Source organism: Carettochelys insculpta, chromosome 2 (genome assembly GCF_033958435.1).
Source record: "Carettochelys insculpta isolate YL-2023 chromosome 2, ASM3395843v1, whole genome shotgun sequence".
NCBI lineage: Eukaryota > Metazoa > Chordata > Testudines > Carettochelyidae > Carettochelys > Carettochelys insculpta.
The window spans coordinates 243,317,388-243,337,162 of record NC_134138.1 but is presented as its reverse complement, the minus strand read 5'-3'; the positions used below and the strand labels follow the sequence as shown (position 1 = coordinate 243,337,162).

At 41.5% G+C, this 19,775-nt stretch overlaps 1 protein-coding gene across 5 annotated transcripts in view; it reads left to right on the top strand.

Moving 5' to 3' along the window:
* The window catches only part of NEBL (nebulette), a 402,240-nt gene that overhangs the window by 226,004 nt on the left and 156,461 nt on the right, over window positions 1-19,775 (top strand). For 4 of the 5 annotated variants that reach the window (XM_074984853.1, XM_074984852.1, XM_074984851.1 and 1 more), the window contains exons 1-2: window positions 16,708-16,853; window positions 16,946-17,017. The exons of the other annotated variant lie outside the window; for it this stretch is intronic. In XM_074984853.1, coding sequence (XP_074840954.1) covers window positions 16,791-16,853; window positions 16,946-17,017 — 135 coding nt within the window. In that variant the 5' untranslated portion in view covers window positions 16,708-16,790. Of the gene's footprint in view, window positions 1-16,707; window positions 16,854-16,945; window positions 17,018-19,775 lie in introns of those variants that run through there. 5 annotated transcript variants of the gene reach the window in all.

The following is a 19,775-nucleotide window of genomic DNA, read 5'->3' as shown; positions in this document are numbered from 1 at the left end:
ATTAGGCCACTTTTATTTAAATACCAGAGTATGAGTTTTCATCCAGTCTGACCTCTGATAGGATGTTGCCTTAATTATCCAAGCACTGTTTTTGCAGTATCTGCAGCTCAGTTTTTTCTTTGCCACTTAGTTGAAAAATTGCAAGGGCCATGTATCAAAGGCTAAGGGGAAAAGAAAATTCTCTCTTCTGTGTGTGTGTACATATTGCTTCCTGCAGTCCCTACAGGCAACACTCCAACATGTGATCAGAGAGACTTAGGATTGCCAGGCATCTGTTTTTCAAGTAGAAAACCTGGGAAAAAAGGGACCCACCATGGTGGCTCTGCTCAGCATTGTGACTGGGCTATTAAAAATCGAGATGATGATAGCAACAGGGCTAATGTAGGCTCCCTACCTGCACTGCCTCTGTGCAGCTCCCAGAAGCACCTGGCATTTCTGCCTGGCTCTCCAAGTTCAGGGGCAGCCAGCAATGTTCCCTCTAATCTTTTCCATCTGTGTGCAGATCTTTTACATCCATGTGTGGAATAAATTTTGTTGTGTACACTGAGGCATGTGTGAATGTACATCTCCAAAGTAAACATAAACCTGGCCCTGGGTTCTCTGCTAATCAGCTGGCAGCACTAGAATCTCTCCTGAGCAGCCACACAAGAGAACAACTTAAAGGGAATACAGTGGCCAGGGACTCCACGGGCTGCCCTTGTCCTGAGTGCCAGCTTCACAGCTCCTTTGCCTAGGAGCTGCAGGAGGGACATAGTGCCACTTCTGGAAGCTGCCTGAGATAAGTGGTGCTCAGAGCAAGCACCCTGCAATTCCTTCTCCCACAGCCCTACGCTCTGCCCTAGCCCTGAACCCCCCCACCCCACCCTCCAAACCTCTCGGCCTCAGCGCAGAACCCCTCCTGTAACCCCAATCCTCTTATCCCCATCCCACACCAAAGCCCTCACCCCCACTCTCCAACTCCCTGCCCTAGTCTGGCACCTCCCCACACTGGAGTGAAGAGTGGATGGATCGTCAGAGAAGGAGTAGGGCAGAGCCTGGGGACGTAGGTGAGGTAGGAGGCAGGGCAAGGGTTTTCTGCAATCAGAACATTGGGACCCTAGATAAACTTCAGCACAGAGGTACTAGTCAGTTGCACTAATTTTTTCATTATTGAATGTTGAGCAGAACAGTGTTTGGATTGTGAAAAGTGTCGAGGTTAGAGACTGAGCACACCATCTGTGGGGTGAATGCAAGTTTGTTTGTTTTTCCAGTTGACACAGAATTCTTTTCTCCTTGCTCTGTGCTCCCTGGTGGTCACTCTGAACCTTCACAACTCATATTACATCCCTTTCTAATAAGGAACAGAAGGTTACAAAGAGAAGAAATTCTTTAATTGTATACACACCAATGCTAGGAGTTTAGGTAACAAAGAAGAAAAATTGGCCCAGCAGAGGGACCTCAGTTAACTTTGAAGTAGGGAGCCCCTCTTCCAAGTCCTTACTCCATTCCTGGGAATGGAGTAGTGCCCTACTTCGAAGTTTAAATTTGAAGTAGGGTAGTAACAGAGAGAAAGCCGTGCTAGTCTATATACTATCAAAACAGAAAAGCAGTCAAGTAGCACTTTAAAGACTACAAAATAAATTATTAGGTGAGCTTTCGTGGGACAGAACCACTTCTTCACACCATAGTCTATTCTGGTCTGGCTATGGTCTGAGGAAGTGGGTCTGTCCCACGAAAGCTCACCTAATAAATTATTTAGTTAGTCTTTAAAGTGCTATTTGACTGCTTTTTGTTTCAAAGTAGGGTGTGTATGGATGTTCAACTTCAAAGTCTGTTACTTCAATGTACTTTGAAGTAAGCAACTTGGAAGTTATTTTTATAGTGTAGACATGGCTTCTGATATCTGAAAAGGAAATGATCTTGAATTCTGTGGACCAATGTCTTAACAGAGAAAGCAGAGGAGGGAGTATTAGTTTGTACAGACTACCAAATCTGACTGCAGACCAGGATGACGACTACTTTATATGCCCAGCAACAGTGTGAAGGAAATAAGCTGTGTGATCATGTGGGCTTCAGTTTGAGTGACATATGCTAGAGGTCTCATGCTGCAGTACTAAAGCATCCTTGAAATTTTTAAATATTATAAATGACAGTTTTCTAACTCAAAAAGAAGTTTCAGCCAATACACTCATCCCTCGTTAAATGAGTACTTTATTTATGAGTACCCGCTTAAACAAGGGACACACATACCTCCCTTTTGTTCACTTGACAAGTGAACTCTCCCCGCTAATATGAGAATTACCCCCTCCCCACAGCTCCAACCCACTGCAGCCTGACCCACTCCACTGGCCCCCGCAGATACCAAACCACTGAAACTTAAACTCCCCCACTGGCCCCTGTGCACCCAAACCACCAAAACTTAAACCCTCCGCCAGCCCCCACACACCTAAACTGCTGCAGCCTTAACCCCCCCAGCTGGCCCCCGCACACCTGAACCGCTGAAATTTAAACCCTCTGCCAGCCGTGTGTACCCAAACTGCCAAAACTTAACCCCCCCGCCGGCCCTGTGCACCTGAACCGCCAAAACTTAAACCCCCTGCTGGCCCCACACACCTAAACCGCTGCAGCCTTAACCCCCCCGCCAGCTCCTGCACACCTGAACCGCCAAAACTTAACCCCCTCCGCTGCCCCCCATGCACCTAAACCGCTGCAGCTTTAACCCTCCCTCTGGCCCCCATGCACCCAAGCTGCTGAAACTTAAACCCCCCAGCAGCCCCGTGCACCTGAACTGCTGAAACTTAAACTCCCTGTGAGCCCCATGCACCTAAACCGCTGCAGCCTTAACCCCCATGCCAGCCCTGCAGACCCAACCTGTAGCAGCCTGAACCCTGCAGTATTTTAAGGAAGCCCTATTGAAGACACAGAAAGAAACTGTCCTGATGCACAGCAAGAGAAGTAAATATGGTAGGAGACCAGACTGGCTTAATGGGGAAAACCTTGGAAAACTTAGGCACAAAAAGGGAGCTTACAAAAAGTGGAAACTTGGACATCTGTCTAGGGAGGGGTATAAACGTATAGCTCGAGAATGTAGGGCAGTTATCAGGAAGGCAAAAGTGCAACTGGAATTGTGACTCATGAGGAATGTGAAGGATAACAAGAAAAGTTTCTACAGGCATGTTACCAAGAAGAAGGTGATCAGAGAGGGCGTGGGGCCCCTACTGGATGCGGGAGGTAACCCAGTGACAGATGATGTAGGGAAGGCTGAAGTACTTAATGCTTTCTTTGCCCCTGTCTTCACAGACAAGGACAGCTCCTGGACTAATGTGATAAGTGATGCATTGTGGGATGAAGGTGGACAGCCTTTGGTGGGGAAAGAACAGGTTAGGAGCTATCTAAAAAAGCTAAATGTACATAAATCCATGGGCCCGGACCTAATTCATCCTATGGTTCTGAGGGAGTTGGCATATGTTGTTGATGAGCCCTTGGCCATTATCTTTGAAAAGTTGTGGAGATCGGAAGAGATCCCAGATGATTGGAAAAAGGCAAATGTAGTGCTCATCTTTAGAAAAGGGAAGAAGGATGATTCAGGGAACTATAGGCCAGTCAGTCTTACATCAGTTCCTGGAAAAATCATGGAAGGGCTCCTCAAGGAAGTCATTTTGAGGCACTTGGAGGAGGGGAGAGTGATCAGGAATAGTCAGCATGGATTCATGAAGGGCAGGTCATGCCTGACCAATCTGATTAGTTTCTACAATGAGATAACTGGTTCTGTGGATAGGGGAAAATCAATGGATGTGATTTATCTTGACTTTAGCAAAGCTTTTGATATGGTCTCCCTCAATATTCTTGTCAGCAAGTTAAAGGAATGTGGATTGGATAAATGGACGGTAAGATGGATAGAAAGCTGGCTAGAAGGTCAGGCCCAGCAGGTAGTGATCAACAGCTTGATGTCAGGATGGCAGTTGGTTTTTAGTGGAGTGCCCCAAGGTTCAGTTCTGGGTCTTGTTCTGTTCAACGTATTTTTCAATGACCTGGATGAGGGGTTGGATTGCACCCTCAGCAAGTTTGCAGATGACACTAACCTAGGGGGAGAGGTAGATACGCTGGAGGGTAGGGACAGGGTCCAGAGTGACTTATACAAATTGGAAGACTGGGCTGCAAGAAATCTGATGAAGTTCAATAAGGACAAGTGCAGAGCCCTGCACTTGGGCCAGAAGAATCCCAAGCATTGTTACAGGCTGGGGTCCAACTGGCTTCGTAGTAGTTTTGCAGAAAAGGACCTGTGAGTTGTAGTGGACGAGAAGCTGGACATGAATCAACAGTGTGCTGTTGTAGCCAAGAAAGCTAATGGCATATTAGGTTGCATCAAGAGGAGCATTGCCAGTAGGTCCAGAGAAGTGATTATTCCTCTTTATTCGGCTTTGGTGAGGCCGCATATGGACTACTGTGTCCAGTTCTGGGCCCCCAATTATAGGAAGGATGTGGATACGCTGGAGAGGGTCCAGCGGAGGGCAACCAAAATAATTAGGGGGCTGGAGCATATGACTTATGAAGAAAGGTTGAGGGAATTGGGACTGTTTAGTCTGCAGAAGAGAAAGCTGAGGGGGCACTTGATAACAGCCTTCAACTTACTGAAAGGAGGTTGCAAAGAGGCTGGAGAGAGGCTGTTCGCAGTGGTTACGGATGGCAGAACATGGAACAATGGTCTCAAGTTGCGGTTGGAAAGGTCCAGGTTGAACATTAAGAAAAACTTTTTCAGTAGGAGGGTGGTGAAGCATTGGAATGGTCTACCCAGGGAAGTAGTGAAGTCTCCATCCCTGGAGGTGTTTAAATCTCACCTTGACAAAGCCCTGGCTGGGCTGATCTGATGGGTTTGGTCCTGCTTAGAGCAGGGGGCTGGACTTGATGTCTTTTTTAGGTCTCTTCCAGCTCTTTTGTTCTATTATTCTATGATTCTATGCCCCTGCCCCTGTGGACCCAAACCCCACAATATTTTAACCCTCCCTTCCACTCATGTCCCCAAACTGCCCCCAGCCTTAAAGCCCCCACAACCCCAGGTTCACTTACCTTTCAAAACCAGCACCACCTGCTGCTAATCTGAGCACTTGAAACCAATCATAGACTTTTACATGTATTTTAGTAGGAAGTTAGCCTCCCTCGTACGAGTTTTTGCCTATGAGCAAAATGTCAGGAAGCAATTGTGCTCGTATAGTGAGGGATGAGTGTACAGGGGAATTCTGCATTAGCCCTTGTTCTAATACATAAAAGAAAATTTAATGGTAGCTTAGTCACAAGTGGTCATGACTTGGTCAAATTTATTACGTATATATATATCACTGATCGGAATAAGGGGATTTCAAAAGGTGCAGGGTCCTTCGAAAAGGACCCCCATGTAGCCATGCCAAGCTGCATGCTTTCGAAAGCAGCGATTTCAAAGCGCTGTGGCCAGAAGTGTCCTAATGCTAATGAGGCACTGAATTGAATATGGCTCAATATGGCTATTTCGAAGATTTGTGCCCGTGTAGACACAGCCACAGTGTCCACACACAAAATGTGCTCTTTCAATCCGAAATCAAAAGAGTGTGGCTGTTCTTCTGGAAGTCATCTTCCGCTCCCGGATCAGGAAGAGCATGTGTAGATGCTCCACAGGCCTTTTTTTCGAAAGAGCAGTCCTCATGGCGCCAGATTTTTCGATCCCTGGCCCATTCTTTTGAAAGAGCAGGGGCTGTGTGGTCGCTATCAAAATAGTGGGTCGATCTTGCAATCCATTTTTTTTTTGTGTAGAGATGCAATCTTTCAAAAGAAGTGTTTTCAGAAGAGATCGTCTAGAAGAACTTCTTTCAAAAGATCAGTGTAGTGTAGATGCGCCATATGGAACAGAAATATTTATTTTAGCACTTCTGATTTCCTATATTATTATTAATAATAATATAGAACTGATTATTGAAACAGTTTCTACCTAGTAATGGTCCAGTAACTTTATTAGGAATATTTTGGTTCCTAATATGTTTAAAAACTCCTTATAATCTTTAGGGGTAGGTCTACGCAGCAAAGTCATTTCAAAAGAACAGCTCTTACTTTGAAAAAACTATCCTAGCGTCTACACAACACAACTTCTATTTTGAAATAACTTCAAAATAATGTTTGGCTTATTTCAAAATAGGTAAACCTCATTCTACAAGGAACGTTTCCTATTTCAACATAAGTGCTGTTAAGAGAGGAAATAGCGCCAATGTCAAAATAAGCCATAGTGCGTCCAATGGCTCTATTTCAAAATAGGCACTATGTGTGTAGGTGCTCCATTGTGAAATAGCTAAGTGCTATTTCAAAATGCATTTTTGTGTGTAGCAGCATTATTTCGAAATAACCTATTCTGGAAGGCTACGTCTACATCACAACGCAGTTTTGAAAGGGTGGCTTTCGAAAATACACTTTGAAAGCTGACCTTTCAAAAAGGAGCATCCACACAGCCAAACACGGATTGAAGGACCGACCCTCTCTTTCAAAAGGCCCAATCACCCTTTCGAAAGAGACCTTCTACGCATCCCAGGGCGCCCTTTAGAAAGTAAAGGCCCAGGAAACACGTGGGCAGGGTCATGTGGCAGACAAGCCCTTCCGGGGCCATCATCAGCCCTTCCTTTAAAGGACACACCCCCAGGAGACTCGGCCTGCACATGCTGAGGGCCACCTAGCTGTCCTGAGGCAAGGGAGAAGTGTGCCAAATTTTGGGCCTCTTAAAATTCTCTGGATTGTTTGGTCAGAAATATTTTTATTAGGACTCTGCTCTGACTGCTTGACAGTGGCTGGAGACACCATAAAGATAAAAATTATGCATGTAAATAGAGTGTGCTGCTCCTATGTTCTCTGATGATGGAAAAAAGAAAACCTCATCAGAAATGTTAAGATACACCCAAGTATAACTTCTGCTTTGAGGCTCTCAAGGAAATATCTTTCACAAACTTTCCTGATTTGTGTTTTATGGAGAAATATGTCCTGATATGTTAGGCTGCTTACCTTTTTCTTTGCTTCTCTCTTCCATACATGTGAGGTGTCAATGACAACTTGGGAACACAAGCTGTGTGTGATGGGGTTGACTAGGTGCAGAGGTCCTCTGTTGGAGGCCTCAGGGTCCTGCCACAACCTGTCCTGGGAAAAAGTAGGAGAGAATCTCCAGACAGCCTAGATTATTTGTAGAGATGCAGCCAATGAGAGAGACTGCAGGGAGCAGCAAATCAGGATGGTAGGGCCATATAAATGATGCTGTAGAACATAGCACCAATCAGGTGCTTCCTGGAGCTGGAGACAAGAGGACTATGTTCCTGGCTGGCTGAAATGCTCAATGCTGTCAGGGATGGAGATGCTCCTGTTTAGTGCTTGGACTGAGCCAAAGACAGTTGTTAGCAGGAACTGGCAGAGTAACAAAGGAACGCCTAGCTGGCTGTCGGGACTGAGTATGGACTGAGCCCAGGGAATGCTGCAGGAACATTGTCTCTCAAGGGAGGAAACTCTGAGGATGTGGCCCCATTCTACGGCCAGGACTACTTAAACATTAAGCTCAGGGACGGCTAGAGAGATATCTACTGAGGGATATGGAGATGGGTGCCTGGCAGACTGTGTACCTTGGAAAAGGTCTGTTTTGATTCACACACACGCAGTGTGTAAGACTTGGCCACAAGGCTGAGTAATTGAAAAACTGCATGAGAAGACACCAGCAGGGATCACCAGAACTGAAAGACTGCAGACAGTCCAGAAGGGGACATGCGCGAGAGGTGGGTGCTGCCCCATCAGACTGGGGAAAAATGAAAAGTTAATAATGAATGGAAAAAATGCATGATTACAGGGCTAGCTATGTGTTAAAATTGAGATGTTTAATAATAAAAGGAAGTGTTTTTATATCAAGAAAGCCATGGAGGTAGAGAAGGGTGGAATATGAAAGAATTAGACAGACGAACAACAAATGGAATTAAAACTCCACACAAAATACAATGACACAAAACCTCAACAAACGTTTGATGCATGGGGGGCTTTCAGAAGTGGCAGTTCCTTCTAGAAGGGCCCTGTCTACACAGGTCTATAGCGTCCGGAAGGGGCTCAATCTCGTGGGACTGTGCAAAAGAGGCGCAATATATTTAAATCCTCACCTTACTTGAATATTCACCTTTCCTCATTACCATGCCCTTTCTTGAAGGGAGGGGGCTATGTAGACATGGCTTCTGTGTTTAAATTAAAAATATGAGGAGTAAAGAAAAATGCTTGCTATCAATGCTCTGCAATGTATAAAGTGATCATGGCCAATAAATATATTTTTTGGAAAATATTTATTTCCTCTCTCTCCCTTACAGTTCCTTTTCTTGCATATTATGCTTCTTTGTTTTTTAAAAGATAGCTACTGTTTATAGTTCTATAATGTGAATAGAGTATGTAGTATCTATTACAGAAATCACAGTTTTCAGTTAGAATGAATTTTGTTGGATAACCTGTTCACCCAGGAAATTTAGCTTATCTGGCATGTATGGATTTCAGAAAGTCCTGTATCTCAGATAAATTGATTGAGATACAGGAAGGACAAGTGACTAACTCAGTGCTATGTGTTGAAGTCGAAGTCATATGATCATCTTCAACAGTAAGAGTTAAAAGTCAGTATTTCACAGAGATGTAACTTAATCATCCAATTTATGCTGGAATGTGTGAAATTATTTCTCTTCTTTGTTTCAAGCATGCTAAACTTTTATGATTATACACACTCTCTCTGTTCTAGAGTGGGGTGGATTTTATTTTGAATGGTGTTTCGTAAACTTTAGCCAGTTTTTATTTGCCTAGATACATGCATATGAGTTTTGGTTGCTGGACATACGAGTGTATCCACATTGCATATTCAAGCAGATACATTAATAAATGATATAATGCTAAAATGGAGCATAGTTAAAATATGAAAATAATTATCTGAATCTGAAATTGCCAAATTACATCCAAATCAAACTTGTTACCCTGAACTCAGTTTGGCTCCACTTTTTATTATCTTCGTCTGCTCCTCTTTGAGACCTTTGGTTTTAAGGGAAGAAGAAGAAAAGAGGGTCTGTGATGATTATTTAATCATTTGTTCCTTTAGTGCAAAAATTAACTTTTGAGAAATATAATTGTGAACTTTCCTCATGTTTTCCATCTTTAATTTACACATCATTAATTCAGTCTGCGGATGACTGATGTGTGAATCTTACTGATCTTCATATATGCTTTGTTTTCTTGTTAAAAAAGGATCATGCTTTTAAAAATATTAAAATGAGTGTTTAAAGATAATGTCCTATATGTCCCCACATGCACCCGAATTATACTCCTTTTGGGTCCCACATATTGGTTTATGTCTTTCCAGGCATTAGGGATATAGCAGAGCCAATCAGTATTTTTTCTTAGGGCCCAGTTCTATCAACCTTACCTGTTTTTAGGACCTTAATTTTGAATCTGGTTCCTTATCAATGTGAGTAGCATTGTATTAAATTAGGTGGGATATATAAGCCAAAAAAGGCAAAGGAGTTAACATGGCCTTATCATTGTCTAACATTAAACAGCGTTGAACAAGATTTGGGGGATTGGTATTCAGAGACCTTAGACTGCTTAGAAACAGTGCCATCACTTTTTGAAAGTTCTGTGGCCTTTGGTATACAGGAAATACTTCAAATCAAGTATCAGCCATTACAAACCCAGGTTATAATGGAAACGATAGATGGCTCTTAACTACAGTGTTATTAAAAAGCACTGTAATAACCTGAGAAGCACAATAGAACCGCTGTCTCACAAACTAATAAAATATTCATGAAATTAAGCATCTCAAAATTGCAGTAGATGTGATATGTAAGTTGCAATATGGAGCATTTCTGTGCTTTCTTTTTGTCTTTCAAAGCAGTGTCCTTCAAGCATCAAAATGTGAGGGTTTGTCTGCTTGTTCTTAATACATCTCACTTTTGTTATGTAGTTTAGTTATTCTTTCTCCCACTGTGAAAGGTGGGTTGTATAACTGCTTATTCATTAAACTGGGACTTGTAAAATAGAGGTTCCACGAGTATGGGCCTATAGTTAAAAGCACAGGTCATGTAGTCAAGAGACACGGGACCAAATTCTGGTTCTTCTATGAGTTTCCTGTCTGATCTTGGACAAGCCCACTTTACTGCATCTTTGCATATTTGCTCCAATTGATTCCATGCTAGGAGTGTGCGTGCCCACGAGAAAAGTTGTCAGAATTTTTTCCTTAGCCTATCCGCAACGGTATCTGTGGTGCCCTCTGGAGTGCTGCACTCATGCACCAGTATATTCAACACTGCCAACCCTATACCCTCTCAGTTCCTTCTCACAGTGGTTGGTCAGAGCTGGTCAGTCCTCTTCCCCTACAAGTAGATAGCAGTTTATCCTAGTACCTATTTATCTAACCTTTGCATATAGGTGTTTACAGGAGTTATTTAATAATTAGGTGTTAAGAGTTAGTTGGGAAGTTAGAGCTCCATCCTCTCTTCCCCCACACCCTCCATCCCCACACAGACAGGGACTGTGCCTTGGGGTGGGGCTTGTCTGGGTCTCAGGTTTTCAAGCCCTGCTAGGCCTTCAATAGGCTATGCCTGTTAGCAACTCCCATAGCAGCTGCCTAAAGGGTTTGAGCGAGTTTCATGTAAAGGAGAGTTTACAATTTGTAGGAACTTTCAACCCAGAGCTCAAAAACAGCGGGACATTCACTTATAAGCCTTCCTCATGTACGCTGCACTTTGTTTGGCATTAGAACTTTCCCGCTGTGACTCCATGCCTAGCACCAGGGCATTGATGAGAAATACACCACCAGCACCACTTTCTGTCTGCCAGTGCCCTCCTTGATTGGTACCCAAGACATGCCTAAGAAAGGAAGGGTCTGCAGCACCACGCAAGGCAGGTAGGGAGTTGTTGGGCAAAGGACCTAGTTCAGACCCCCTGCCCACTCTGCAGCCTCACAGGATCTCTCTCAAGTTGGACCCCCAGGCCCTTCAGGGATTTGCCTCTTACTCCTGGGAGCTTCTGGTACTGCCTGTGATGTCTGAGGCAGCTAAGGACTACAAAGCTTCTCCAGTGCAGCCAGTGCTGCAGATGGCATTGGGCGTAGCTAAGGCTTCCTCTCTAAGGTCAAGCCAGATATGAGGCTGCCTTGGAGGGCAATGGAACACTGTCTCCAGAGCAAAGGCAGAGTTCCACAGCCAAGGTCCCTGACTTCACAATGTAAGCCCCTGAGATAGCCTAGGTTGCTGATACCACAACCCTGGACTTCACTGATGTGGCATGAATATTATGTATATTAATACATTTAAAACTGCCTTCATCAAACAAGCAAACTCCACCAGAGAAGTATATTGCGGAGTGGAACAGGCCACCCAAATTCACACAGGAAATTAAGGATGTCCGCAAATTCTTTCCCAACAACTCAAAGAGAAATTGTACCCCTCATCCCTCCACAAAACCGTCCCAGAGACCTTCTACATGCATCCTAAGATACACAAACACAGGAACCCAGGCAGACCCATTGTGTCTGCCCATGGGAGTCTTACTGGAGGAATATCAGAACCATCCTCAACTTTCTCACCACACAAAAGGCCACGTTCCTCCAGAAACAGAATCATCAACTTCCGTTAGACAACGCCCTTGCTGCCATGCATGTCTCCTCTCTGTACACCAACGTCCTTCATGAAAATGGCATTGCTGCCTACCTCATGACAATCGACAGCACCTGAATATCCATTTCAAACACATTGCAAACTCATTTTAATTGTTTTTGCTGAAATCTGTACTCTTTCTGTAGGTAACACAAAATCAGTTTTTGTTAGGACAATGCAAAATTTTTTCTATTAAATTGTTCATGGTGAAAAATTACAATTGAACTGTGAACAGTGGTGGAAATAAAATACATGGCTTCATATCACTAGCTTTGAGGGGCTACGTACAAAATAAATTATATAAGAAGCAAAAGAAACACTCAAAAATTGTGAGTTTGTGCAGCTTTTTTACATGTGTCAGATATTCAGTTAATCCCATAAAAATGTTAACTACTTTTGTGAGGTTGTATAGCTATGTTACCAGTATACTATAGCATTACTAAGCCAGGTGTTTGCTATTGTGACGTACAATGTAAGAAGAAATAATATTTTTCAGAAGATCAGAGGAAAAAAGATGTTTTTGTAGTCTTATCACTGTTGTCATGACAACTGTATATCCTAGTTAAGTAGTGTCTGTAAGACCCTAACCTTCTCTTGCCTAATTATTACTAACTGCTACATTTTTCCTGTAAATTGTTCTCTGGAATTACAATCTCAAGTTTAATTGCATGTTTGTGGTCCAGTCCAAGGTTCTTGGCTATGGAAAAGCCATTTTCATTAAAAGGTTATTGCATCTTCACTTTTTAACTCAATTGGACTGTATTATGAAACACTTTGTTTATAATATTGAGTATAGGAAACAGATTATTTTGTTACACAGGGCACCTTAATGGAAAGACAGAGCTTTTTATAATCAGATTTTGTCTTTTATTATTTTATATTTTATATAATTTTTATTATACATTAAATATATTATGTAGCTGGCATTCAGCAACAGTGCTAAATTATTACAATATTGCTGGGGTATGATTGTCTGAACCAGTCATCCAGGAAACAATGGGTTAAGTAGGAAATCTGATTATGAAACTCAGTGTGTGCATTTTAATTACATCTTAGAAGTAAAAGTGTAATGTAAGGGTTTTATTTTAAAAAAATCTTGCTCTTGGCACAGTTCATTGATTAGAAACATGGTTTTTCTGAAAATCATTGGTAGATCCTGTTTATATCAGTTTTAGGGCATTGCTAAATGATCTGTTCTGTTTTCAAGCTAGTAACATTTTATTTTTAACTTTTTCTAAGGAGGAAGAGATTTAGAAATCCACATTACTGTCACACCTTCGCCATCCATAGGTAGCAAGCATAGCCTTGTGTTCTTCTAGCTGTATTGGCCTCAGGATATCAGAGAGAAGACAGATAAAGATATTTTATTGGACAAATTTTGGTTGGTGAAAGAGACAAACTTACAAACTACATCGTCAGGTCTGAAAGCTCAAAAGCTTGTACTTTTCTGCAACAGAAATTGGTCCAATAAAAGATGTTACCTTGTCTTGTAAAGGATTTGAGCAATACAAGGTTATAGTTACACTTTACCTAAAAAGGGCCATCTATTGGGTTTCTTTTGTTAATGTTATTTTTTATTCATAAGAGGCTTGCAAGAACCGGCAGTGCTAGGACACTTGCTTTCTTCTGGTAGTGATGATGCTGATAGCCAACCCATGAACTTTCACAGTGTTGCCAGTAAGCCCCGGTCTGGTAGATGGATCTTTCCAGAAATCAGAGGTAATTGAATCTCAGTGCTGACAAAGTTCTTGTATACTGTCTGAAGAGACCACCAGCTGTGTTGGATTAATTGTACTTATTTCAGTACTTCTCTTCAGTGAGAAAGGTTTGGTAAATACCACACTCATTTCAGGAAAACCACGCATTGATTTTGAACTAGGTCCCCAATGAAAATGAGAGAATATGAGTTACTTTGTTGAAACTAGCAGTCCTGTAGCACGTTATAGATGAACAAATTTATTTATTAGATTTATTGTGGGCGAGACCCACTTCCTCAGATTAACTCTGAAATCTTACCCACAAAAGCTCATTACCTAATAAATAAATTTGTTAGTCTTCAAGCTGCTACAGGATTGTTTGCTGTTTGTGAAGCTATAGATTAACACAACTACCTCCGAGAGTCTGTGAACAGAGAGTTGGCAACCATAATGACCAGGGAAACTAACAGGGAAATGGCAGGAAGCTAATACCCACCCTCCCCAACTTGCACCGCATTTTAAACTATTCACCCTTCATTTTATTTAATATGGCTCTTTTTGAGCTGTATTTGAATGAGATTAATTGCCAAGAGAGTTGCTTTTCTGTCACTTTGTTGGATGACACATTATCCAGAAGAGTCCTGTGTTTTAGTGGGCGACCTGCATCTGACAGTGTCTGCGTAGTGCCATCTGTCCTCTGGAGACTGCCACACTGAATTTATCTGTGTTGTATTATAGCTGTAGCAGTGTGTTGTGGCATGATTTCCCACCTACTTCCTTCGAAATTTTAGCTTTGCCATCTATGTCCTCCATATGACTAGCTATGAGCCCCTCAGTTCTCTAGATATGCGGATAATGGAGGTCAGCTGAAAGGATCATTGGAATGAGCTAAGGGAGGTGTTTAGGTCCTATATATAAACTATGGCTGATCCTACTCCTTCACATATAAAAACAAGAAAGTCTAAGTACATCAGCTCAGGATTATGCTGAGGAAAAAGGTGATCTTGCTATGAAGAAAACATTGCAGGAAAACCACAATTAATATGTAATTACTGTTACATCAGAATTCTGAATAACCACCATTTGTAATCTTCATCTTTAATGTTAAAATCCAGTTTAGAATTTATTTTTGACTGACTTCCAAAGTAAAAAATAGAAGCTCAGTCCATGCAGAAGTTTTGCAAAATTTAGCAATTATTTTTGTGATTATCAATACCTCTCTTTCTCGCCCTTATTATTGTTAACATCTTTCCTTTCCAAATATGTGGAATGGAGGTGGGTAAGGAAATTTAAAAATATAAACCTTTTATTTTACAGTGCAGTGATATTTGCATTCTTCAACATTTCACCTTGGTCTTAACACAAAAGTCTGTGATTTATTGCTGTGTTGCATGGCTATGTCTACGTGAGAAGCCTCTGTCAACAGAAGTCACTGTTCGAAGGGATTTGCTGGCAAAACTTCTGTTGACAGATAACATCTACACATAAAAGCAGATTGAAAGAGCTTTGTCGATAGAGAGCAGCCAGACTGCCCAGCCTTCTCTCGACAACGTTGCTGACTGGAAGGTCTACGAACAGGGCTGCCTGTTGAACCAGAAGCCCTCTCTGTCAACAAAAGGGCCCCGGCGTGTCTACATGGCTGTTTTGTTGACAGAACACCATCATCTGGCCAGGGAGAGGTATAAAGCTGCCGGTGGATGTGCTGGGTTTTGTCGACAAACTGTCGACAAAGTGCATTTTCCATGTAGACACTCCACCTTTTTCCCCAGCAAAAGCCCAATTTTGCTAGAAAAAGCCTCTTGTGTAGACATAGCCCATTTGTGTTGTCTTTAGCAAGTGCTATGTATGCTAGAATAGTGAATTGCCACTTGCTGTAGTTAGTTGCTTGAAGAGTCATTTACTGTGCCCATCATTTGCCGAAATAAGCAGTTGTTGTGAGTACCCAATTTCAGAGGGTTTGGGGCCCAGCTTCTATTGGGGCTGCTTGCCTACAGCTCCAGAAGAAGTCAGTGGGAGATGTGGGTGCACAGTGCCTCTGGAAATCAAGCCTTAGAGGACTCAATTTGGGTGCTCAAAATGACTGCCATGCTCTCAAAATTTAGGAGTGTATCTATTAAAACAGCAGGATAAAAATCATTTGAAATCCTTGTGTATCATCAACGTGTAAGTGCCTTCTGTTTCTGGGTTGCAGTAGGTTGAGAGCTGTCTGTTTTTCTCAAATATTAAAAAACCCCTGTAAACATCCTTAATGAATACTTTTTACTCAGTCACAAATGTTCTGTCTGTTTTCATATCCTTTTTCTAATGAAGTGCTCTTGTTCCAAACAGCAAATGGGAGGCATATGTTAGCCACAATTACTTTTTGGTATTTTGGGAATTTTTACATTAAAAACTACACATTCCTTATGTTTTCTGTGTAGATGCAGGCTCCAAGAACACATAGAAATCTATGATTTTGCCTGGGCTCTACTTCAGTGGTTTACTTTGGGGGATACAGTCTGAAGTTGAGGTGTGATGTGCTAGAATTTGGAAAAGAACATTATATTTCAATCCAGGTAGCTTTCTGACTTTAAATAAGAACCTTACAACACAGTCATAAAGAGCGGCAAGTGAAATAACTTCCACTGGCAGTAAGGCTGGTTTCTTTCCAGAAGAGCTGTGCTCAGTGAATTTATACTGAAAAGGTTGGTTCTGAGACTACAGATCTTTGCAGTCTATAATTGTGAATGGCTACACAGGCCATTAAAGGAGGTTGCTTCATTGGTATGACCATGATATGTGATCTTCTGTGGCGTGTTGGTGTGTGTGATTATTACTTTAGCTGATATAATGCTTGAAGCCATTTTAAGAATTTATAATATTTAACGTGGAAAGAACACTTTCGGGAAAGTGGATGAAAAATAACATGTATTGCATTCTAAAATTACATTTCATAAAATTAATGTGAATCGTTGAAACTCTGTGGTAGAAAATTAAAGATGTGTGTGCTTCTTTTGTACGAACTTTATTGTGACTAAGTGAAGTTTTGTGACAGCAGGTTTGGAGTCTCTGATAATCTTAAATGCTAGAACTGGATAGTTTCCCCATAATTTTAGGATTCAAATCACCCTTTTTAGCCAGCTAATTTCATTAAATCACTTATATTACTTACTTACTGAATTTCTGTGCTTTAATTAAATGTGTTGTGGACCTTCAGGCATTGTTTAATTATACTTTATCTGAAGGAAAGTATTAGCTGTGTTAGCTAAGCCATCTGTAATGCCTTTTAGTTCACTCATATGGAATTTTTCAGATAAAGACCATCAAGTACTGCCTAAATAAGGAAGAACCCTTGGGAAGGTTAAGCTTAGTAAAGGACACAAGACAGGCACATACTCTAGACACGTAGTAGAATATAAATGGCTTGTTATAGCAGTGGCCTTTTTCAATTTTATATTTTTAAATATTAAAAATGAGAATGCCTCTCATTCAGGATTTCAAGGGGGATGAAAGTGAGGAGGAGGAAGAAGAAAAGGTGGTGTGGCAATGACAACTTTGAAAAGGGGCTTACTTCTTTTTTATTGTTTTAGTTTAGAGATATTGAAATGGTTTCTGTTTTGATTATAGGTGTTCTTTAAGCCTGTTATTGAGGACAGAAACATGGAACTGGCCAGAAGATGCACTGAAATTATAAGTGATGTAAGTGACTTTAACCATTTGTGTCCTTTAATTATATTCCTTGTTCCTAAAGGTTTTTATTTGTATTATTCTTATCTCTTCAAATTTTTATAAAATGTATCTATAGCTGTGCATCTTAGGTTCTGACTGCCTACTCCATAGATTAAAACACACAAAATAATATAAAAGGGCTGCCCAAAAATATGTGTATGAAGAAGCCCCATTAAAGTGTTACAGTATCTCATGAAGGCAATCCGTTAACACATTATGTTCCTCTAATAACTCATTTGGAATTTATGCCTTCATTTAGCGTGAACGCCTTGGGTCAGATCCTTAGAGGCCATACATTGGAGGGGCTTTATTTACTTCACTGAGTTAATATCAGCTTTGTGTCAGCTGAGGATCCAGCCTTATGAGTGAATTATGAAAGTAAAGGTATGAGTTTGTATTTACTGTGGTGTCCCTCCTGGAAACTTGAATCCAAGAGTAACATTGCAACTGTGCAGTAATTAGGGTTGTGTTTTTGATGAGACAGAGAGTGACTGCTCTCCTGCACAGATTAACATCTGTTAGTTTGTAAGGTGACACAGGGCTTCTTGTTGTTTTTGAAGACACAGACTAAATCGGCTACCTCTCTGATAAGTATATATGGTGACCAACAGCAAGACAATCCATTATATGAGAGATAGTAATTTGCCTCTAAAATAATTTTTTTCTAGCCAAATGTGTGCTGGGATGTTTTGGCTATTGATTAGTAGGACTACAAAGTGGGGTCTAGTTTTGTGTTGTACCATGATGTATACATTTAGGCTGTGTCTACACGTGCCCCAAACTTCGAAATGGCCATGCAAATGGCCATTTCCAAGTTTACTAATGAAGCGCTGAAATGCATATTCAGCGCTTCATTAGCATGCGGGCGGCAGCGGCGCTTCGAAATTGACGAGCCTTGCAGCCACGCGGCGCGTCCAGACGGGGCTCCTTTTCGAAAGGGCCCCGCCTACTTCGAAGTCCCCTTATTCCCATGAGCTCATTGGAATAAGGGGACTTCGAAGTAGGCGGCGTCCTTTCGAAAAGGAGCCCTGTTTGGACGCGCCGCACGGCGGCAAGGAGCGTCAATTTCGAAGCGCAGCTGCCGCCCGCATGCTAATGAAGCGCTGAATATGCATTTCAGCGCTTCATTAGTAAACTTCGAAATGGCCATTTGCATGGCCATTTCGAAGTTTGGGGCACGTGTAGACACAGCCTTACTGTGATATTACTGTCTAAGAAGGTGAATAGATATGGTGACCTTGTGAGATTAATGCATGCAGAAAGTAGACTACAGAGGATGAAGAAAATTCCTTACTGGAGGGCATTTATCAGGAAAGACTAGATGGCCACTAGAAAAATGGTACAGCTGGACGCTTTAAACACTGTCACGCTAGGTAGAGAATGCAGTTTGAAAGGAGACTCTTCACTTCTCTTCTGTCTGAGTGTTGTGTGGGAATCCTTTAACTTTGGTGCGGGCTGAATACTGGATACAGCCTTGAGAGAGGCCAGTTAGGTGATTATGCAGTAACATCGAAGTATCTTACGAGGTAGTACAAGCAATTCATATTTTTATCAAAGGTACTGATGAGTATCCATGTAATTTTGTTTGGAAATTTTGTCCTCTATGTGACAGAATACAAGCCTATGAAGTCAGATAAAAGACACAGTGCAAATGAAGTATTAGGTTGATCTGAAAGCCATTTACCCTTTCCATACTCCTCATTTCTAGATATGATGCTGTCACAAAGGCAAAAACACACTAAACAGTGCTGATAAACTATTATTGAAAAGTGTGTTATGGGTGTTGGTGGTGGCTTCTGCTTTTAATTAGTTTATAAATATTGCGAGTGTAACTTTCTTTGGTGTTTCTGTGTAGGTTTGGGGGCTAAGGTGAACAAATTAGTAAAAATAAGCTTCAAAGTTGATAATGGTTCAAAGAAATGTCTTTTGCTGAAAGTGTGTGTTAGATTTGCAGTGAGATATGTGAAGCTTTCAAAGGATGATTCCTAATTCTGCTTTATTTGATTATAAGAAATGTAATGGTCCAGAAGCAATATAATTTCAAAGGGAATTATTCCTATTAATATATTAAAATTGAACCCACATTTTGGTCCTGATCCAGTGCTCACAGAAAGAATTGGATTTGTTTTTATTCGTTTAATGAGTATTGGATCAGGTTCAGAGTGAATATTTTTAATCCCACCAAACTATCACCATAACTAAATTTTAGATATACTAGAAAAATTCCACAGTTCTCAGGGAGAAAACTCCCCCTTTAACATTTCTTCATTCTAGGAGTGGAGCCAGGATCTTTTGACTCTTTGTAGTTACAGGGAACGCACACAGCTACAAAGAGTTCCAGAGGAATTGTCTTCACTCGCTTCTGTGAGCATCTGCACCAAGTTAGGCAGCAGAGCCCAGTGAATATTCCAGTTTGTCTTTGTATCCAACCATATTCACAGCTCTTGACACTTGCTGTTTTATGAACATTTGTGCAAAGTCCTTTTTATTTGCATGGCCATTTAGGGAGGAGCTATTATTCATGCAATATGGAGATGGGTCAGTGTATTCACTTGCTAATGAACAAAGCTACACCTGAAAACCTCTCTGTACATGCACGCACACAGGTTTTCACATCCCAGTTTGCTCATTACAAAGTGGAAAATATGGAACGGGAAGTGACTGTAAATGCAATTAATATGTGTAAGTCTAAGCGAAATAGGTTTTAAAGATTTTAAAGGCTGTGTCT